Source organism: Canis aureus, chromosome 1 (assembly GCF_053574225.1).
Source record: "Canis aureus isolate CA01 chromosome 1, VMU_Caureus_v.1.0, whole genome shotgun sequence".
Taxonomy (NCBI): domain Eukaryota; kingdom Metazoa; phylum Chordata; class Mammalia; order Carnivora; family Canidae; genus Canis; species Canis aureus.
The window spans coordinates 55,186,135-55,209,393 of NC_135611.1; the positions used below are offsets into that span (position 1 = coordinate 55,186,135).

Consider the following 23,259-nt stretch of genomic DNA (forward strand, 5'->3'; position numbering starts at 1 on the left):
CCAAGGAGCAGGAAAGCCAAGGGAACAACCACTTTTTCATGGTTACGGTCTCCCCAGGTCATCAGGTCACTGAATGATGCAGCCCCAGGAGGGGGCATGTGTGTGGACCGCATGGCAGCAAGAAGAGAGCAAGAGACAGGGAGCCAGCACAGCCTCGATGGGGCAGGAGCCCCCCTCTGCTCCGTTTGCGCCCCGGCAAAGGAAAGCATCCCGCGCCTCGGGACCGTAACCTCCTTTGTCTCCTTTTAACATTTCTTTTTATAAAATCAATTCCAGAAAGAGTGAAGCCATAATAGGGAAAGAGGAAATTCAATGAGCCGCTGGACTGGAGACACCTTGTTGGTTTAGCAGGAAAAATACCTAAGGGTCGGCTCATTGCTGCATTTGCAGGGTGAGCAGCAGGACGCGCCTGGTAAAGTGCCGCAGTAGTTCTCCGCAGGGCCGTGGTGGCAACTGCATGCAGCCAGCAGCCATGTCCCCGTTAGGCTCTCAAACAGGACACCCCAGGCTTCTCAGGCTTCCCGGGTGCTCCCAGCTGGTGCTGCGTGAGCTCTGATCAGTTTATCCTGCATGTGAGAAGGGGCTCCTGAATCTGAGCGCGTGGCCAAGCCTGAGGAGGGTTAGGCCGGCCGTGGGCTGCTCTGACCGTGGCTCCTATTGCGACAGGCACGTAGGATTGGTCATCTGGGACCATGCACGGATGACTCCCGCATGTATACCCATGCCTGGTACGGTTTCCATCCCCCACCAGACATGTCCTTGTCCATTTGCCTACATCTGTGTCTGTGGCCAAGAGAAGAGAACCACCTGCAGTGTGGAAACTCTTCATTCTTGTTGTGCGGGGCCAGTCTACGTGTGGAGTGTGGTGATGGGACAGTAACAGGACTTTTCACCACTGCACGAGACACAGCTCCTCCCTGACCTGGCCATAGAAAGCCATATAAAGCTCTGATAAGAATCACCAACTAGAGCTGAACTGCTTTTTTTTTTTTTTTTGTCTTGAACAGGTTATAGGCTAGACTCAGAAGAGGTTCTAAGGCCTGAGATGCAGGAGAGTATTCACACATCTGTGTAGTCACTTACGTGAAATAACCGGAACCACCTTGAGATGTCACGGAACATAAATCACTACTGCCAACCTGCAATTCCACGCACACAATTTCTATGTCTAATAAGGAAGATCTAATGGTAGAGAGAACGTTTCTTTCAACCAAGTTGTTGGTGTGGAGCTATTTATAAACGTATATTAGACGCAGACAGGAGTACAATAAGTATGTAAGTAGTACAACGGCAGAATTCAGTGTTAAGTGCCATTATGTGGATGCCAGCGGTCAAATGCAACGGTGACCATTCACAGAAGTGGCTTCTTTTGCTCCAGGAATGTGGGTTCCTGGAATGGGCCGGGACTCTGTTGCCGCCTGGGCCTTGCGGACCCACTGAGGAGCGGCTAAGAAGCACATCACTTCTCAGCACTGCCTCAACAGCCCAGTGAAGTACAACCCTCAGGAAGCCTCCAGAGGCTTGTGGGGCGGGGGATAGTACGTATTTTGTTTAGTACGAACCAGAATATAGTCCGATGCATTCATATAAATTAAATAAGCCTGATCAAAACCCCAAAACCCAAGTTTCAAGTGACCTGTTTGGCACCTGTAAGGAAAGGCCCACTGTACCCGCCACACCTGCTGTGAATACTCAGCCTGACAAATTCAGATGCCGTGGCTTCGCCCAAACACGTAGCCTTCTTCTTACTTAGCGGTATCGTGGGAGCCAGGAAAAGCCAAACACCCACAAAACCACCTTATAAAACTTCCTATTTATAATGTAACTATTCAAACCACACAGCTGTTCGCAATATTGCAGGAACTCTACCCTCATCTACAATGATCCATTTCAGGCCTAATTCCTAGAAAAGTCTCCGACGAAGATCTGACCTCTGCATGCAGTCAGTAGGCTCCCGCCCGCCAACCGTGCCCGTGGCAGCCCCCACCCCACTTCACCTCGTTCTCAGGGCTCTCTTGCCATAGTAACTCCGGGCTTATTTTGAAGGCACGTGCCAGAGTTTTAAACAGAAAGATGCATGGGGAATCATGTGTATTCCATTCCCAGTGATCCACAAATCAGAACAGACCTCGCAGCCTTCGGAGGACGCAGGACTTTCCAGGCTCAGCGCCCGAGGCCGCCCCCTGCTGCACGGCGACAGTCTTGCATGGGTCAGGGCGGTTCTGCACTTGACCCAGAACCTCAGACGACTGGACCCTCCGCCAAGAGCACGTCGCTGTGGGCTGCTGCACTGGGGGCCCGTGTCAACTAACCCCAGAACCTAGAAGGAACCGCGCGCGCAACACTCTTAAACCATGACTCCTATTCTCACGGAGGAAAGCAAGCCAAGACGAGCAGTTCTTACCTCTGCGGGCGCAGCTGGCTTTGTCTCAGGCGACGTCGAGTCCCACTTGCCCTGTTGAAGCAGAAAGTGAAGAGAAAGTCCTGTAAGTCAGGGGGCTGGCATTCACGGCGAGCAGCTGTGCTGCTGAGGTCAGCTGGACACTCACCACGCCGGGGCGTTTTTTGCTTCTAAACATTAACCTCCACATGGTTCTAGAGAATTTGAGGAGTTTCTCGAGCTTTCAGGAAGCCTTGAAGTGAACAGCACAAGAAGGGAACTTGCAAACTCTTGTGCAAGTTTTACAATTCAGCCAAAGGAAGTGATGATGTTCCCATTACCAACCTCAAAACTCAACCCAAAAAAACCAAAAAAAAAAAAAAAAGTCACAGGTCTCCTCTCTAGATGCATATTTAATTAGACGTGGCTATCACTAATGGAATGGACAAGCGTCTTAAGGTGACTTGTCAGCTCTCGGTTCCACAGAAAGTGATCATTCCGGCTGCAGGACCGGAGGGCCTGTCGTCTGTGAACGCGCACCCACACTGCTCGTGGCAGTCCAGCCTTGTTCCAGCGTGGGGTTCAAGCCAGAAACGCACCCCAGCACTCCCCTCCGCTCCCCTAGCTTCTCTCTGGCTAGCATATGACCCTGAGGAGCCTGCAGGCTTGACAGAAGGAAGGCTCGTCTTGTTTCTGCACGCCCCACGCTGCAGGGCTCGGTTTTCCTTTTCTTTATTCCCTTATCTCCCTTCTGATCCCTGCTCCTTGACTCCTACCTGCTAAAAAAAATAAATAAATAAGAGATGAGGAAAGAAACCAAATTCTACATGAATCTCTTGCACCTCTTGCTAGCCGTCGTGGCTCATGTGTCAGAAAACAGAGGGTGAGAATGGCCGGGATGCGCTCCCACTTCACGGGCCACAGGAAGGCCCAGGGGCCCCGCTGCGGGAGAAGTTCGCACTACTGGGGATCTTTCTCAACTCAACCTGTCTTCCCCGCCACTGTCTTCCCAGACAGCTGGCAAAGGGCAGCTCATCTTCCATGTCTTTAATTTCTTTACTTTCCCAACCTTCCACACTCGGTGCATGTTAGAAACATCCAGAACATCTGGAGCTTTTTTTAAAAAAAAAAAAAAAAAAAGATTTTATTTATTTGAGAGAGAGAGAGAGAATGGGAGGAGGGCAAAGGGAATCTCAAGCAGACTCCAATCTCAGCACGGAGCCTGAAGAAGGACTCAATCCCACAACCCTGAGATCATGACCTGAGCTGAAGTTAAGAGTCAATCTCTTAACCCACTGAGCCACCCCGGCACCCAGAAACATCTGGAATTTAACAAACTCCCCAATGAAGTCAATCGCTCTGAGGCTGGGGTCTGTGCTTGTTGGACTGAGGAAACGTGCCTGCATGGAGGCACGTGGGACGAGGAAATGAGGGCATGGAGAGAAAGTCAGTGGCCTACCCACAGTTTTAGAACCTTTGCATTCAAACCTGCCAGAAGCCAAATCTTTTTCCACCACAGGGGCTGACAGATCGCCCGTATTGCTTATGCTGGTTTAACGTGGTTTCCGCAACTTGAAAAAGGGTGTGAGGCCTAAAGCAACATAAATGATGTGTTTACAAATAAATGCCTAAAAGCAGAAAATGAAAGCCCCCAAGGTGCCCCAAAATCACACATTCATCCACTGTCTTCTCCAACCCCATGATCAACCCACCCCTGGTCACCTTCTACGGGGGCTACACCACACACGGTGCCCCTGACCTGGCCTGTCTTGACGCCTCTGGACTGTATGTACAGGGTGTTCAGTATTTGGGAAGCTCTCCCTGAAAACTTGAGATGCTGAATTTGCATATCCTCTCATTCACAGTCATGAATCTTCCATCCTCTTCATTTCCTCGACCCCCACTTTGCCAGTAGGAGTCAGTGAATTAAGCCGGGGCATTGGGCACAACAAGAGTGAAATGCTGGCCCACCAACCATCTGGCAACCATGTTACCTGCAGACCCTTCCCATCTCCCCATCCTCCTTCCGCCCCCCATTCCCTCTACTTCATGATCAGCTGCTTGGCTCAGCTCCTGAGCCAAACATGGGGGGCAGCCAGGAGCAGGGGGTCTTTCAACTCCAGCAGCTCTCACCCCTCCCCTCCCTCCTCCATTCCAATCCAGGGTGCGTGGAGAGGTCTTCCTCCTTCAGAGCTCCTGTCATTCTGGCAGGTGGAGGGCAGGGAGTGGGGGGCTGGGAGGACGCTGACTTGGGTTTCCATCGCCGTCCCCGTCCTCTCTCCCCGTTACATCCCCGTGACCTTGTTCTTGTCCAAATGCACCTGGCATGAGTTCAATAGCATCACGGCCGGCTCCCCAGGGAGAAAGTAAAGTATGGACGGTCTGAAGCACTTCGTGTGAACAGATGGCACTCCAGGTGTATTCCACGAGGAGGAAACTCCTCAGACTCCTTTGTGGACAATAAGTGAACAGGGGCAACAGGTTTGTGCTTTGTTAGCTTGAAAGAAAATATCAGAAATATCTAGACAAAGTATCAATAACCATTCTGGGGAAAAAAATTGGCTTGAATATTTTTGTAAAGCTCTAGAAGGCAATCATGTGAGACAAGAGAGAGGCACCCACTGTGGTGTTTACGGCATTTGGAATTTCTAGTCTGGATGGCCAAGCTTCATGTGACTCTGTGGGTGTTTGGAGATTGGCCTTTCAGATTGGCCAGTCAGCTGACAACCCGACTCTGTAACACAGAGGGTCTGGCTCACTCCCAGAGGCCCTGTTTACTAGACAACGGGGTACCTTGCAGGCTCTGTGCACAGTCCTCAAAAGCCACATTGGCCAGGTAAGCAGGTGAGAGAATGAATACACACTATTATTTCCTCACTGAAATTAGTACTTGGGATGCTGAAAAAGCTCAACGCTTTAAGCCCTGATTTGCCTGGAAAAGTGCAGTTGCTTTAAGATATTGCACACGCACAGCACTGACCACCGTGGCCCCGGAGCAGGCTGTGGCTCCCGGGTGCCGTCAGCAGGTGCCAGCAGCAAGGGCGGCGCTCGGGCTCCTGAGCAGCTGGCAGGTTGCTTCCCGCCACCAGACGCAGGGCAAGCGACTTAGCCAAGTGGCCGTGGATTTCCCCATGTGCACAGTTGGGGCAGCACCTGCCTTCTGGGGGAGTTGGGAGAAAGGAGTGACATGCTTCCGGCACTCGGCACTCAGCCACCTATCAGTGTCGACCATGCACATGCAGGAAGGTGAGGTGTTCCCCACGCCCGAGTGGCTCAGCCGGCCTCAGAGACATCTGGCTCCTTCGAGAACACTGGGTCTGTGTCTCTGGCCTGTGATCCCTTAGGACCTGACCTCAGGGGACTCCCACTAGACCTGTGTTCTTTTTCTGGCTGGGCTCGTGGGGGAGGCGTGGCCACAGACGAACAGCAGATGGCGCCAGAGACTTGTTCTGCAGCCCAGCCCTTTATGGGGCCGGAGGGTGGGGGTGTGCAGGGCCCTAGCTGGAATCTATTTCTCATAAACAATTAGGCCATATATCAATGTCGATTCTGTTGTCCTGGAGCCAGTTAGAAATTCCCCAAACAGTTCATTAACGACGTCAGGTTTATCCACCCTCTTCTCTGCAGTATTGATTCTTAAATGTCTGTGGATGGGCGGGAGGCTCCTCACGCACAGACCCACCCCGACCCCACATGCAGGCCCGCAGGTGGTGGGAGTCTGTGTGTCCTCACTGGCCCCGGTGCTTCTCCCCGCCCACCGGCTTGGGGTCTGCCTCCAGCCTGGCCGCCCGGCTGCCTGCCTTGTTCTCCATGATGTCACTGATGTGCTCCCCCAGGAACAGAACCCTAAGGTCGCACCAAGACCTAAGTGTCAGGACGGCAGGGCTTGTTCTGCATAAGCCAACCTCCCCTTGGACGGCCCTCCTCACCCTCTGCTGGGAACCCAAGGTCCCAGAGATCTTCAGCTGTATCGGGGTCTTTATCCATCCTGAGGGGTTACGGAGGTGATGTTACAGCATCGACCAGGAAATCCGCCCTCGCCCCCCACTGCCAGCTCCTGGACTGTGGCGCTGTCCTTTCCGGATGAAGCAGGACAAGAGGCTGTGACCAGCCCCAGCGGCCGCAGCGCCAGCACTAGAAGAGGAGGTGTTCCAGACTCCACGCTCCTTCCCTGGGGTCCGGGGCTCAGGTCCATGCTAAGATAGATGGGGGGCCGCTCAGAGGGGGTGCACATCCTGCAAAACCGCAGGTACTGCCAGGGAGAAGGAGGTCACCGTGCACACTTAGAGACGATGGAGAAATGTCCCTCAGTGAACGGCCAACGGGTAAGGAGGAAGGAAGGGGAGCCCACGGGGCTGAGGGGCCGGGAGCACGGGGCTGGACCACCACCAAGGCTGCCCTGGGGGCCTTCAGTTTCCAACATCTTTGAATTCTTTTTTAAGATTTTATTTATTTATTCATGAGAGACACAGAGAGAGGCAGAGACACAGGCAGAGGGAGAAGCAGGCTCCCTGTGGGGATCCCGATGTGGGACTCAATCCCAGGATCCCAGGATGACAACCTGAGCCAAAGGCAGATGCTCAACCACTGAGCCACCCAGGTGCCCCCATCTTTGAATACCGATTTTGGAAAACATTTTTTTTTAATTGAGGTGAATTTCACATAACATAAAAGTGACCATTTCGAAATGTGTCCTTAAGCACATTGTCACTGCTGTGCAACCACCGTCCGCTTCCGAATGTTTTCATCAGCCCACTAGGGAGCCCTGAGGGGCCCGCATCCACCCCCAGCCTCTGCGGCCAGTGATGTGACTCTGCCTCTCCGGACTTGGCTGCTCTGGAACGCCACACACACAGGACCCGACAACGGATATCATGCAGCATCACGCTGCTGAGGGTCATCACGATGTAGCACAGGTTGGTACCTCGTTCCTGTTGGTGGCCGAGTGGTGCTCCGTGTGGCGGGCACAGCACTCCTGCCCATCCGCTCACCTGCTGGTGGGCTCCCGGGCTGCCCGCCGTCTGGCTGCCGTGAGCAGCGCTGTGTAGCCTATTTGAGTGCGTTGTCAACAACCGTGGGTACGTGTCTCGCAGTGGGATTGCTGAGTTATGTTAACACTTTTTGAGGAACGGCCAGATTTTTCCACAGCAGGGAAGCCGTTTGACTTTCCCACCAGCAATGTAGGTTCCAACTTCTCCACGATCTCTTGATATTTTGCATTTTCTTTTCTTCTTTTTCTTCTTCTTTTTTTAAAAAAAGATTTTATTTATTCATGAGAGACACAGAGAGGCAGAGACACAGGCAAAGGGAGGAGGCTCCATGCAAGAGCCTGATGCGGGACTTGATCCAGGAACTCCAGGATCACACCCTGAGCCAAAGGTAGACGCTCAACCGCTGAGCCACCCAGGGATCCCCTTCTTTTTCTTTTTCTTAATAATCACAGTCATCTTAGTGGGTGCGAAATGGTGGTTCTGATTTGCATTTATATGTGTCCCTTGGAGAAACATCAATTCACACCCTCTGCCCTTTTTCTGTTGGGTCATTTCTCTTTTTGCTGTTCGGGGCAGGTTTTAACACTCATGGACATAGAGAAAAGGAGAGCCTGGCCCCCGTGAGCTGAGAGGCTGGAACTGAGCCAGCCATGTGAAGCTAGAACACTCTGTCAGTTTGGTGAGGGGTCAACTGGGACGATAATCTACAGAGCAGCAGAGGAATAAGGAAATTTGGGGTGCCTGGGTGGCTCAGTGGGTGAAGAATCTGCCTTCAGCTCAGGTCATGATCCCGAGGTCCTGGGATCGAGCCCCATGTGGGGCTCCCTGCTCAGCGGGGAGTCTGCTTCTCCTTCTGCCCCTCGCCCCATTCATGATTGCTCTCTCTCAAATAAATCAATAAAATATTAAAAAAAAAAAAAAAGAGTAAGGGACTTTGCCTAACTTGTCCAGGGCTCAGGTTTAAAATATTTTAAGTCATCCCTGCTGAATGAATATGGTAAACAAGCACCTTCCATGGGTCTGGGTGAAATCACAGTGGCAGCAGGTTCAAGGGAAGCTTAACACGAAGGTTGCCCACCCCTCCACCCCTCACCCCCCCAGGAATACGCCTGAGCCCCCCCAAGACACACCCCGGCTCCCAGGGGCCGCATTTGAGCTGGAGCCAGGCCTCGGGGAGTCTGCACAGAAGGAGTGAAGCTCCAAAGTGTGCTTGCTCAGAGTCCAGAGCTAAGAACCCAAGGAGAGATGCCGCCTCAGGAAAAGACACCCAAGAGGTAGAGCTGCCACGAGCACTTCTGACCGCCAGAGGACAGCACTGAGCACCATATAAAATAAATCTTTTTTAAACTCAAAAAAAGATGTAGAAGAAGTAAATGTAGACAAACTCCCATGGTTCAAGGGCAGTAGAATTCTCCATGAATTCTGAATGTGCTGACAGCTTCTTAATTCTAATCAGAGTATGATGGGTTACCGCATATAAGAGTAATTGATATTCAGAAGTTAAGAGGGCTTCTGTACATCAGCAGGAAACCATTTAAAGAGATGACATTCAAAACTGCAGAAAGGAGGAAGAGGAGGGAGAAGGAAAAGAATATCTGTAAAGTATAAAGGATATATATATGTATATATATATTAACGAAAATACGTAAGGACTTTACAGAATATATGAAAAATCTTATTGAAAGAACTAAAAGAAAACCAATATACACGAAGATAAATATTGCATTCCACAATGGAAATCCTACTATGGTTAAAAAAAAAAAAAAGGAAAGGAAAAAGTCACTTTTCCCCAAATCAATCTATACATTTAATGCAGTGACAATCACAAATCCAAGCAGATATATTGTTTCCTGGGATTTAAGTCAAAGGGTGAAGGCTGAAAACTGGCCAACACTATTTTGAAGAAGGGCAAGCAGGAGACACGCACCCCGGGCATACATCTGCCCCCACTCCAGAGCCACAGGAATCACCTTTGTGCGAGGAGCCCATCAGACCCCAGGAATCCATCTGCATGCCACAGCTCAGAGAAGGGCAGATCTGAGGGATGAGGGGTTCCGGCCAAGTGACCCATCAGCCTCATACCATGGACAAAAATAAGTTCAAGACCAATATGAGAAAAAGCTGAACTACGTAATTCTTAAAAGGACATTTAGGAGATTGTATTTTTACTTAAATGACTAAAGGATTCTTCAACAAGTCAAAAATCCATACGTTATACTTTAAAAAAAATCAATAGATTTGATTATATTTACATGAGAAATATTTTTGCAGGACAAAAGACACTACAAGGTCAAGACAGGCCATAGACCAGAAGAATATACTCATAACCTAGATAACTCGAAAAGAATTAGCATCAGAGATGTGTTAAGGGTAATCCCTACAATGGAGAGGTGCTTTTCATCTTCATCAGATAAGCAAATTCTTCACTCCTACAAGTAGGGTAAGTGGGGTGTCTGGGTAGCTCAGTCAGTGAAGCATCCGACTCTGATTTCAGCTCAGGTCTTGATATCAGGATCCTGAGATCGAGCTCCACATCAGGAGCAGAGTCTGCTCAAGATACTCTCTCCTCTGCCCACCCCTCCCCCCCCACTAAAATCAATAAAAATAAATCTTTAAAAAAAGAGCACAAGTGTGCCACACTGTATCCAATGGGAGTTGGTGAGAATCTGGAAAAAGGAACTGTGACAAATTGCTAAAGGGAAGATAAATGAGTTCAACCAGTTTGGAGAAGAATTTCCATATCAAGTTAATTTGAAAATGTGTATATCATATGGCCATCAGTTTCACTTTTAAGTCTCTAAACAGAGGAATAAACTCTATTTTATGTTCATGGGAAGACATACATTGTCCATTGAACACTACTTAAAAGAACAAACTTTGGAAATCACCTGACTTAGTTCCCTGATTGGGGAATGGAAAAATACACTGGCATGTTCCATACCAGGAAATGCTACACAGCACTCGACGTGAATGAGATAGAACTACATGATCAACATGAATAAATCTCAACAATATCATAGAGTTTTTTGAAAATAAGTTTCAATAGGAAATATAGACTATGATTCCAAACACATAAAAATGAAAAACACACCCATCATTGATAGGTATGGACTGTTCTGGACTGATTGTGCCCTTCGAAAGTTGATGTGTAGAAGCAGTAATGCCCAGGACCTCCAAGTATGACGCTCCTAGAGAAGGGTCTTTACAGAGGTGATCAAGTGACATGAAGTCGCACATGTGGCTGACCTGATCCAATAGGACCGGTGTCCTTCTAGGAAAAGGAAATTAGGTAGGATATAGAAACACCCAGAGGGAAGACCACAGATGGACACAGCAGATGCCGTCTGCGAGCCGAGCAGAGACGTCTTAGAAGAAAGCAAGCCTGCCCACACCCTGACCTCAGACGTCCAGCCTCCAGGACTGTAAGGCACGCTGCCCAGTCTGTGGTACTTGTCACAGCAGCGCTAGCTTACGAACAGGGCCAGGTAGGCCACATGCCTTTGTGAGCCAACCCAGAATAACCAGGGAACCAGGGCAAATGTCCAGTGAGCATTTAAACAATTGTAGTAATTGAACTGGAGATAGGAGCCAATTTCAGACACGGAGGAATCTGCTGGGGTTGTTTCAGGTCAGGGGGGCACTTACCATGGCATTTGTAGTCTTTGTCTACACCTGTGGAACACATGTACTCATCTTAGAGACTCAGACTGCATAGGTCATGTAAACGGAGCCAGACATTTTTCTCTGTGTGTGGCTTTCACAGTCCAAGTAATCAAATCATACTCACTCCGGTGTGTTGAGTGACTCTGCTACCATAAAAAGACTATTAACTCCTTGTCATCAAATCCTCCCAGAGCACTGAGATCCTCTCCCAGCATCTGAGGACCAGAAGATCCCTCTAAAGAAACAGTACCACGCAATGGTAGGTCAGAGCTTTCCTCCCACAGAAACACAAGCCATCTCACGTCTTCCTCTCTGGCTCCATTTGTGAGGGCCATGCCTTTAGAAAATAAATCAGTATACGGAAGCTGAAGGCAGAGCACCCATGTGTGGAGAAGACACACATCCATACACCAGACTGTTAAACGAGCGTACATTTAACCCTTGGACGATACAGATGCTGGGGCACTGACCCCCGTGTTGTTGAAAATCTATATGTAACTTTTAACTCCCCCAAACTTAATACTAATAGCCTACCCTTAACCAGAAGGCTTACCAGCAACATAAACAGTTAACACATTAATTTATATTATAGCATGCACTGCATTCTTACAATAAGGGAAGCCAGGCAAAAGAAAATGCTACTAAGAAAATCACAAGGAAGAGAAAATAAATAACATCTATAGAATATATTTAGGACCAAGTGAGGTCATCATCTCTCTCCCAGAAAAACTAGAAACTGGTTTCATCTCATTTTTAATTATCCATAACTTGACAATGCATTTTAGGATTACCAAGATAATTTTTTTTTTTTATGATAGGCACACAGTGAGAGAGAGAGAGAGGCAGAGACACAGGCAGAGGGAGAAGCAGGCTCCATGCACCGGGAGCCCGACGTGGGATTCGATCCTGGGTCTCCAGGATCGCGCCCTGGGCCAAAGGCAGGCGTTAAACTGCTGCGCCACCCAGGGATCCCTCCAAGATAATATTAATATGGAGGGCCTCTCCCTGTCACTTGGAGCACAATGTTTGACCTTACGCTGAAGCAAGTGCTCCCAGGAACCCCATGCACTCACTGGGGTTGGGCGGGCACTTGGCAGAGAGGCCTAGGAGCCATCAACCAGCCAAGCAGATCTGGTGTGGACACGGCATTTAGGGATTCAGTGCAGAGCTGAGCCATAAGAGAGAAGATGGACAGGACCACACAGCAGGCAGGTCCTGCAGCAGGCTGGTGCAGGGGCTCAGGGGTAAGCTCTTCCTGGGAGCCAGGGTTCAGGGCCTCAGGTCCCCCCCTCAGTACTACAACCTTTGGGGTGGGTGGCTCTGTCACAGGGGCCTTCCTGTGCACTGTATGATGTTTAGAAGCATCCCTGGTCTCAAATACTAAGAGAAATCTCCTTCCCGGCAATGTCAGCACATTGCTAATACTACCCCCCAGGGGTACAAGATCACTGTTGGTTAAGAATGAACCATATCTTTAGGAGCAAGACTCTAACCCATCAGGAGTCCCGGCAGGTTCTGGAGATGGAGGAGCTGGGTGTGGCCAAGACACATATGCACGCACAAGACTGGGAAACGTGGTTATGCTCCAGGAGAAGTTCAGAAGCCCCAGTACTAAAACTGAAGCTCAGTTAGAGCCCAAGGAGGAAGCACGACTTCACTCTGAGGCCCAGAGAGCGGGGCCAGCTTCCCTCAGCCCTCCTGAGAGCGGGCAGGGCTCCTTGGACCCCTGTGTGCAGCTGAGATGCAGCTCCAGGGAGAGGGGACCATCCCCTCCCACCTCAGCCCTGTGACCATGTAAACCAGATGTGTGCAAGGCCGGGAGCACACATTTATTTATAGACATTTTCATCAATTCTAATTAATTTGTGATTTATGCAGCAGAGTGCTTCATCCTCTGCCCCGGATGGAACATGGAGACCCCAGACCCTGGACCCATCTGGTCAGCTCTGACCAATGCCAGGCCTTTGGTTCCTGGGACAGTTAACTTGTGCGTACACCTGGCCAGGCCATGGAGATCAGATGCTGGCCACACTGCAGGCTGGATGTTGCTGGAAGGTTTTACACATGCTTAACCTTTATATCAGTGGCCTTTGAATAAAGCAAATGGCCCTCGCTACTGTGGGCGGTCACAGCCTTCAATGGAAGGCCTTACGGAAAAAGACTGAGGCTCCCCAAGAAGGAAGCGCTTCTCCTTCAGACTCTCAGACATCGGCACCACCTGGCAGCCTGCCCTACATGCCTCAGCTGGCCAGCGCCCCCAACCACGGGGACCAGTCCCTCTATCTGTGTACATACACATGCACGTCTTCACGCACACCCTCACACACATGTGCACTCACGCACTCACTCACATCATTTGCTCTTTTGGTCTATGGAGCGATTGCTCTTCAATGTACTAAAGGATTTGTTATTTCCTAAGTATTACTTTCTGTAGAGGATGTGCCAGAAAACGGCTGAGGCCAGCAGAGAGGCCAGCCATGCATCTGCATCAGGTGAGCGATGCACACTGCGTAAGTCATTCTCCCAAAGTCACATGGCTAGAGCTGTGGAGTGGGATTTAACAAACCCAGTTTAGTGAATCCCAAAGCCTGTATTCTTGACCACTACCATTTGCTTCCAGTCATTTCGCTTCCCAAAGCAGTGCTCCCAGTCTTCCTGCAGCACACTTGGGGCCCACTGCTTCTCAGCGGGGGGTGGGAGAGAGGTGCCCTGGGAGCAGTGCCGAACCAGGAGCTCTCCTTCCCTGTGTGTGTTGCCTGGGGGCGCTTTCCAACACCCGTATGGACACTCAAACCAAGAAGTAAAATGTTCTTCCCAAATGAGGTCTCCAAATGCTGTTTTGCATAAGAGTCACAAGATGTAAACTATTTCTATAAAGAAAAATCTCAACTCTTTGACCCGATAATAGGAGTCAATGCAAAAAGACATAAGTATGTAGATGTTTACTGTAGTGTTTCTTATAATGGTGAGAAATGGAACACTTGCCCAAATATTCAACAGCAAAGATTTGTACGAATAAAATATGGTATAACTCTAGGATGGAAAATTCTACAGTTAGTAAAAATATTTAAGAATTTTAGGGGAAGGTTATAACATGTTAAGAAACATCTTAGGGGAGCCTGGATGGCTCAACTGGTTGAGCATCTGACTCTTGATTTCAGCCCAGGTCATGATCTCAGGGTCCTGGGATTGAGCTCCCAACAGACTTTGTGCTCAGCGGGGAGTCTGCTTGAAAACTCTCCCTCTCCCTCTGCCCCTTCCTCTCACTTGCATTAATTCACATTCTCTCTCTAAAATAAGTGAATAAATCTTTTTTTTTTTAATGACAACATAAAAATGTGTGATTCAGTTGTAGTAAGCTGTATAAATGGTGGTGACGTACACATAGAAACATACAGAGATACTGATTCTCGGTGATGTAACAGGTGCAAAGGTGTGCCCCCAGATGGGGAGATAGACTAGGAAGTAAGGTCATGAGATGAAGAAATATACCCTGTGTTAGGAGTGATTATCTCTGCTTCATTACATAAGGTGATTTTAAATGTCTTCTTTACACCTTTCTGTTTCTTCACATTTTTTATAATGCAATAGACTTCTTTTAAATCAGGAAGAAAAGAAATACATGTTACGTGTATTCATTTAAAAAAAACAAACCCATCCCTGTTTGGCCTGTCAATGTCTTAAGATCACGATGCCGACCCCATTTGGGATGGACTGGCATCTGTGTTTCAAATCCCAAACCTGCAAATCCCAAGTGGGCTTCTATTTCTTTGCTGTTCTAGCAAAGATACATTGTCATCATAATAGGGAAAAATAAGGGAAGCCTAGTCTTTAAAATAAAAGAACACAAATCATACACACATAGAATTGCTTTTCCTGCAAAACCCAACACCTGCAGGACACTGAAACTGGCCCCTGGGGAGGCTGGATGCGGCCGGGGGGCATCACAGAGCTGCTGCCTGCAGGGCTCCCTCCCTGAACCTTATTTCCCATTAGGGCTGCATGTCAGGGGAACACAGTGGCTTCAAGCCCTGGCTCCTCCTCATGTGTTTTGGGACCCTGTTTCCTTGCACATGGCAGGCAATCATTGCAGACGGAGGCTGTCCTGGTCTCTGCACCCAACTCAGCACCCAGGCTTTGAGGAAGAGCTCAGCATTCGCAGATGGATAACAGGCATGAGAGGCTGCGTGTGCAAGTAGGTGCGGCACATGACACGGTGGCGGGGCTGCATGAGGCCACAGGCAATTGGGGAGGTTTCCCACCAGAGCCCATGCTCTGCACTGGGTGGCCCGGCAGAGGGAAGAGAGCAGGACAAGGTGGATCCAGGACACAGCCTCGAAATCAAGGAAGGTAGAGGACAGGAACAGTGAGCAGCAAGCAGCGTGGAGACCCGCTCGGAGCCCAGGGTTCATACGGAGACTGTTCTAAGCTGAAGACCTTTGACATTCTGCAAATGCAGGAAGAAGCCTTGTCACAGCTTCCCTTGTCTGACCAAAAGCAGAAGCTTCTTAGAAACGAGGTCTGCTGTGAATCTCCTCTACAGGGCATTTCCTTTCTCAGGGGAGGCCAAGCGTAAACCCACCAAGAATCCCCCCTCTGGGGGACTCCCATGCCCTGAAGAAGATGGAGAGACCACTCACACCTGTGCAGACAAATGCACACAAAACTTGCTCCTGAAAGACTGATTTATCCGGGGCACTTGGGTTGCTCAGTGGTTGAGCACCTCCTTTTGGCCCAGGGCGTGACCCTGGGGTCCTGGGATCGAGTCCCACATTGGGCTCCCTGTGGGGAGCCTGCTTCTCCCTCTGCCTGTGTCTCTGCCTCTCTCTGTGTGTCTCTCAAGAATAAATAAATAAAATTTTTTTAAAGACCTATTTATCTTCCCTAAAGAAACACATTTGCTCTTCCTCCTCCCTTTCCTACTAAGTCAGGTTTGGAAGCCCCAGATTCTGACCCCCCTGGGAGTTACTCGTCACTGAGCACTGTGTGCTCACTGTGTTCAAAGGTAAGTTCTTTCTCTCCTGTTGCCAATATGCCTTCATCAATTTGATTCAAAGGCCCTCAGACATAGAACAAAAGAGAGAAGTTTTTCTGCTCCCAGGCTCAGCTCCCAGGCTGGCTCAGGGTCCCTGTGGAGGGTGTCACCACCGCCCCCCACCCCCCCCCCCCCGCCGTCTGTGTATCTTGGAGGATGTCAGAGGCAGGGTAGAGCTCATGCAAGATGTGGACGCCACTTAATAGACGTGCTTTTAATCAGTGGCATGATATAATTCTTCTATTTTAGAAAAAAATACACACACCAACGTGGAGAAGCCCTTGAAGGATTTTAAGCACAGAAATGGTTGACAACGTCCTGGTGAAGCTGTACTGGGGATGCAGCGGGAGAGCCCAGGTCTGCAGAGCGGCCGCGACAAACACCAAGATTGGGTGACCAATTAGATGTTGGGGTAAAACACAGGCAAGCAAGAAAAATGAATCCCTAATTTGTTTGTTGCACAGTGAAAAGAAGCATAAGGAAAACACCATCAGAATCCTCGACCTCCTCATCAAGCAGACGATGGGCACCAAGCGAAGATCAAACCACTGGCTAAGCAGAATCCTAGGAGACTGGAAACTTCGAGTCCGCTGCAATGTTTCTGTGTCTCCCGGCAGTGCTGATGGGTGAACGAGCCCACCAGCCTCTGCGGCGCATTATTCTGGCCTGATCGATTCAAGAATCCTCTGGTGCAATGGAGCTGCACCCCTGGGGTCTCTTCTACGGGTGCAGGGTAAGGACCACCTCACTCGTGCAGGGTGAGGACCGCCCGCCGTGGGGACCGGGTGACACCTCCCCGCCCACTTGCCAGTGCTGCCACCACAGCAATGCCTAAAGTATGACACCTGGCACAAAACATCTGGGTGTGTGCATGTGACCTCTCCACCACCAGAAGCACCCAGTCTGGGACTGTGATTCGGCACCCGAAGGAGCTCATACGGGCAACGCTGAAACCCTGCTGCCAGAGGTGTCCTCACTAGGCCTCTCCCAACAGACCCCAAACGACCTCCACCAGCTGGAGCGCAGATGGTCACCTGCCCGGCTCTCCGGGGGCTGTGCTCACACCCCACTGTCTGCGGGCCTTGTGCCCGGCTGGGACCCCACTTCAGTGCTCCCCAGACTGGGTAAGCATGTGTGCAAAGACCTTCCCACCGGCACGCAGGCATAAACATTGTTAAAGCAATTATTTGTAATTTCCAGGTTCCCCAACTCCTTCCTAAAAAAGTTGGAAGAAGGGACACCTGGGTGGCTCAGCAGTGGAGCATCTGCCTTTGGCTCAGGGCGTGATCCCAGGGTCCTGAGATCTAGTCCTGCATCAGGCTTCCCGCAGGGAGCCTGCTTCTCCCTCTGCCTGTGTCTCTGCCTCTCTGTGTCTCTCATGAATAAATAAATAAAATCTTTAAAAAAAAAAAAAAAGACAGAACTCCCTCCAATGCTCCACCTGCCCCCCCTCCATGGCCTAGCTTCCCCTTTCCACAAGAAGGGCTCACCTGTCACCTGTAAGTCTCTCTGTGTGCAGGGCAGTGGGGCGCACACAGCTCCTGGCTGACACCCTAGAAGCTCCTCGCACTCCGGCTCCTCTAGGAAGCCTCACAGGCTCCAGCTCTTTGCTTTCAGCAAATCCCAAGGGCAACCTATTCACATCTTCAGCTGCTAGACCTTTCAAAATAATCTATAACAATCACACAGCGCTCTCGGGCATACAGCTCAGAAAAACCAAGTAATGTTATTATAACAAATCCTTCTTCATTTCCACCTTTCTGACCCATTTATGTGAGCTTCTCCAGCTCAGAAGCACGGTGGGCTGCTTGAGGGCACAGCACCTGGCCCTGCTCACTGCGTGCCCGGCAGTGCAGTGACACCTTGCGCACGACCCCGCCAACGGGGCTGGATCGCTGGGCTCTGAATTCCCCATCACTTGCTGTATTTGATGATTTTCTTTCTTTTTTAAAAAATTATAAAAAAAAAATTATTCATTTATTTACTCATGAGACACACACACACACACAGAGGATGATTTTCCATTAAAATAAAATGTTTTACCCAACTGTATCCCAATAATAATTGTAACAATAATTCAAGAGAAACTTCACACCTACAGCCTTGTGGTCACAATTAATTTGAAAATCAACTTATGAACAGATGTTTACTGCAAGAATATAGGTGACAAATAATAGACTTTCACAGGGGCGCTTGGGTGGTGCAGCGGTTGAGCATCTGCCTTCGGCTCAGGTCCTGGAATCGAGTCCCGCTCGAGCTGCCCGCAGGGAGCCTGCTTCTCCCTCTGCCTGTGTCTCTGCCTCTCATGAATAAATAAATAAAATCTTTAAAAAATAAACAAATAAAAGGCTTTCACAAAGATCCATATATATCACGTTAGGGTAATATTCTGAAGGATAGGTGGAAGCTATGGAAATCCAAATTCAGCAAGGAAAAGAATTAGAAAAAAACTTGCCTGCGCAGAGAACAGCACTGTCCTGTGTGTTTTTAAAAGGATGATGACGGGTCCCAAGGCACTATGCACTCAGGTGGCAGGGGGAGCCCTTCAGAGCAGTGGGAACAGTTCTATTCCGTATCATTTGCATTTTTTAAATGCCAGAAGATAGTCCCTTTGTAACTAATATCTCTTACTTTTAGACGCAAATTTGAAAAGGTGTTATCTGGTGGTTCTTCCTCCTCAGGCCCCAGGGAAGGGGACCCCTCAGCCTGTCTGGGGTTGGGGGTGGGGCTTGCTCAGTAGCAGCTTCTCGGAGATAATGGGGTCCCCCTAAAGATTGGGTATTTGGTTCCTAACCATTCTGGCAGTCACTGACGTCATGAGCTCACTTAGATCCTGGACAATAGATCACTGTTTCAGTTAAGCCCACTCCTTAGTTCTAGAGAATATATTTTAAGTCAATGAGACATTTGAAGCCTAGATGAGAGTTCATCCCGGTGCAATTGGGCCCACACAGCAGGAGTCCTGGTCAAAGGTTTTAGGTGATTTTGACAAATTGGTGGCAGTGTCTGCCCCCAGCTAGTGGACCAGCAGGGACGGAGTCACAGCCAGCTCCCCCCACCCCCTGCTGAATCCTGAGCTGGGTGAGTCTGGGTGAACCTGCCTACAATGTTTGAAAGAAATGGGTCGGAGAGGGCCATACAAGCTGTAGCAATGAGGTGCTGGCTTTTCCTCTGTCTGCTGAGCTGGCGCTTTCTACTTGAGACAATTTCAAATTCCAATCACTGCCCTTCCCTTGATCACCGTCCCAGGAAAATAACATTTCATGAGAGGCACTGGGAATATGCCTTCGGTTGGCTCTGAAATTGCAGACTATTCATAAAGTAAACAGGAAGACTCTAAAAGGAATAAAACTTGTAGTCTACAAAAGCAGTTGGATTAGTGTCAGAGTTTCAGGGACGACAGAAATGACAGGGAGGCCGAGAAATCCTGGGCTGTCAGGGAGCAGTGTCCCTGTGGGCAGCAGAAGCAGCCCAGGGAACCCATTTAGGGGCATTAGCACTTTGGTAAATGGTTTTGTGACAGTGTCGTCAGCAGTTCTGGAACAATTTAGTTGTGTGCCTACTTTTAAAGAAATGTAAAACATCTCATAGGAAAAGGGAAAGGGGGAGATAAAGAGAAGAGAATGGTTTATATGGTTACAATAAATCTAATGTTATTCACCTTACTTTCAGCTTTTAAATACTAAACCCATTATATGTTTATTTACAGTGTTCTGTATATATTTATTCATATAATTTTAAACCAATGAGTATATTTAATTGCAAAAACAATATTTTCAGAAGTCAAATGTATTTTTTTTTTCATTTACTAGCTGTGTGAGTAGTTTATAACTGGTAACAGAAAAAAGATTTGGAGCAATAATTATTCCATGGCCTCAAAGGTATGTAATCTCAAAAACTCAAGGATAAATTATGGAAAACATTTCCCCTGGGGTGCCTGGGTGGCTCAGTCAGTAAAGCATCTGCCTTCGGCTCAGGTCATGATCTCAGGGTCCTGGGATCCAGCCCCTAGTCGGGCTCCCTGCTCAGCAGAGAGTTTACGTCTCCTTCCCCCCCCTTCCCTTTCCTCCTGCTTGTACTTTCTGTCAAATAAATAAAATATATTTTAAAAAGATAAATAAAGTGCTTCTCCAGACATTAGCAAACAGTAAGAGAGAAGTGAATTACTTTTAATTAGTTGGAGTGACTCTTTATTTTAATGTATTTGTGCAAAAAAAAAAAAAAAAAAAAAAAAAAAAAAAAACCTAGAGCATCTAAAACAAGGTTTGAAAATAAGATGTAGCTTTAGGATTTTGGAAGGTGTTTTTGTTTTTTGTTTTTTGTTTTGCATTGAGGACGGTAGAGGCATTTTTTCCTTCATGCATCCCCTTGGGAAGGCTGTCCGTGCTCAGAAAAGGGTGACACTTGGACAAAAGGAGATAGGGACTGTCCCACAGCACAGCTGCTGCCTCCACTGGGTGCTGCTCCATGTTGGTGGGCTCTCTTGGTTTTCGGGATGTCCCTCTGAGGAGAATACGTCAGGCACCCCAATTTTCAAATAAGGGAAGTGAGATGGAGAATTGGATGGTCTGTCCAGGTGCACCCCCCACCCCCCAGTTCCCTGGACAAAATGACATCAGAGTTTAGCCGGTGGGTCCAAGCTCATCATTTATTAAGAAAGAGAGAAAATTAAACAAACCACCTTACTAATAAAGACAAAATAATTTACTCATATATAACCATAATGTTAAACTGTTAGTTATTATCTGTTAAAATGATAACCTCTGTGACCAAGCAATAAACAGCAGATAATACTATATGTAAAAAGATGAAATGAGAGCAATTAGAATACTCTACTTTTCAAGACCTACATTGATTTTATGACATTCCTTTTAAGCATACTCCTTGAATACTGGGCACTAAATCTGTCCCTTTGGTCCTAAGACTGTGCAAAGTAACTGAGGTCTAAAAAAAAAAGAATGTCTAAAAACAGGGAGCGAGAAATTACTATGCACTTGGACTAAATATCCTTCAAACAGAAAATCAGAAGTATTTGAGACATGAAGCTTCCACTGGTGAAGCATCCAAGAAGCAAGCCCATGGGTGTTGCTTTGACAGGAAAAAGTGTTTGGATCTGCAGCGTAAGTGCATCAGGAGCTGATCACTGTGATTTTCATGGTTACTCACAGCTCCTAAATATTCCCCTAACAGGATGCGGAGAAATTAGTGCCCTTCCTACTGCAGGCAGAAGCCGTCCCAGGCTTACAGCCACAGGCCCTAAAGCCCAGCTCACCTGGCAAGCCAGTGAGGGACCCACCCCAGAGGTGTCCCAGCCCTTTGCCCTGGACCTGGCCATACTGGCAGAGAGCTGCAGGGAGACGGGGAGGCAGCCAGCGAAGGAGGAGGGGGTGCAGGTGGAAATCAGCTGAGTGTCCTGACTCCCTGGGTTGGAGGCTTGCAGCCGTTGCAGAAGGACTGGGCCTGGGCACAGGCAGGTTATTCTCTTCCCTCCCAGGGAAGTAGATGCCAAGAGACCCCACAAACTGAGCGACTCCCAGGTTCTGAGCACCAAACCAGCAGTTAAATGAAGATTGGGATCAGGGAAATGCCGGGGCAGGGACCATCCTGACAAGCCCCAGCAACCAGACCACCAAAGACAACTGCTTAGCTGACAAACCCAGATTGCCACCCAACAATGTTCCTCACCTCCAGGACCAGAAGCCCCGAGAGAGGCTCGCAGCCCTCATGTCCCAGGCTGTTCAGCTCTCTTCCAGCAAAGAGCTGGCGACCATGTGATGTTTCAATTTACATAAAATGTAGAAAATTGCCCCTCCATTTTCCATAGCTATATTTCAAAGCCATCTTTTTTTTTTTTTTTAATTCAAAAATGGAAACTCCCTTGGGGATGAACAGAAATGGCTGGAAATTGCTTTTAAGATGTTAGCAGAAGGCTAAATGTAACGCTGCTATGAAATTGCATCCTAAATGTGCTAATGTCATTTTTTAGACTATTCTTGTGGAACCCAGATAATACTGCAAAACCATGAGCCTCTAAAAAATTTTCCACTGGAAATTTCTGTCGAGTGTCTAAAGTCTCTGGTGATTCTGGATGTTGATTACATTTGCTGATTTCCATAAGTGTTTTTTTTTTTAATGCTGCATGAACATAATAAAGTGATGAAAATAATATGTAGACAAAGAAATAAATGAGCTAACAAAGCAGGAATTTACAGTAAAGGTTTTTCTTATAAGATAAATAAGGACCCCAGGCCCATAAAAATAAAGAATTCCATGAAAGGTCAGGGCATTACCGATATTTTATATGTCTATCTACATAAATATGTTTGCTTCATCCTTGTATTGTTACTACCTATTAAGTGTTAAAACTCTATCAAAGATACGAAGCATTCTATGCAGCCTGGGAGTGGGGGACAGGGAGATTACACGTCACTCCCTTTGGACACGAGTGATCTGTACACTTATCGGAAGCCTGGCCTGAAGCTACGAGATAAAACATCCCTAGGTACTTGGATTTTAATCAAAGAGAAAACAATTCTTAGTGATACTGTAATGGAAAACATACTCCCAGGTCCAGCAGCCGGGACAGCAGCTCACCTCTTCCCTTCCTGAGATATTATAATTAAAAAGAAATACTTCCCCACTGCTCCCACTGCAACCTGGCCAATTTACATTCTTTTTTTTTTTTTTTCCAATTTACATTCTTGTGCATTCCCAGGCACCCGGTCAGGGGAGCAGAGTCCCCAGCGGCCCTCGGGCCCCCTCTCATGCCTGCACAGCGCAGGCTGAGAAGAGCCTCAGACACGTTGGCTCATCCCAGAATTTAACCCACATTGCTCAGAACTATTGTTTGATGTGCAAATCTGCACAGATTGTGGTATAGAAAAATGTGTGGAGACAATTACGTCCAAGAAGCAGCACCTTGGACCGTTTCCTGCAGTTCAAAAATGAGTTTCATCATATTGCTCATGGAAATGTACATAAACCTCATGTAGTAACTTCATTTTTTTTCCTGGTTCCATCTGCAGCTCTTTTTCTGGAAGGACCAATTTAACTGCGGTCTCAGAGAGCGTGCAGAGGGGGTGCCGCCTCTTCTGCCCCAGCCCATGCCCGACCCCACCGCAGCAACAGGGCCACCTCCCTCCAGGCATCAGTGAGCGCACCTAACCCACGCCCGTCACCCTCAAAGTGCA

At 48.5% G+C, this 23,259-nt stretch overlaps 1 protein-coding gene across 3 annotated transcripts in view; it reads right to left on the reverse strand.

Moving 5' to 3' along the window:
- The window catches only part of RPS6KA2 (ribosomal protein S6 kinase A2), a 344,859-nt gene that overhangs the window by 292,076 nt on the left and 29,524 nt on the right, over positions 1 to 23,259 (reverse strand). Inside the window, exons 1-2 of one of the 3 annotated variants that reach the window (XM_077899688.1) lie at positions 2,550 to 2,636; positions 2,405 to 2,455 (exon numbers count right to left, since the gene is read on the reverse strand). The exons of 1 other annotated variant lie outside the window; for it this stretch is intronic. In XM_077899688.1, the coding sequence (XP_077755814.1) occupies positions 2,405 to 2,455; positions 2,550 to 2,591 (93 nt within the window). In that variant the 5' untranslated portion in view covers positions 2,592 to 2,636. Of the gene's footprint in view, positions 1 to 2,404; positions 2,456 to 2,549; positions 2,637 to 23,259 lie in introns of those variants that run through there. One more of the 3 variants, XM_077899684.1, reaches the window with a different exon arrangement.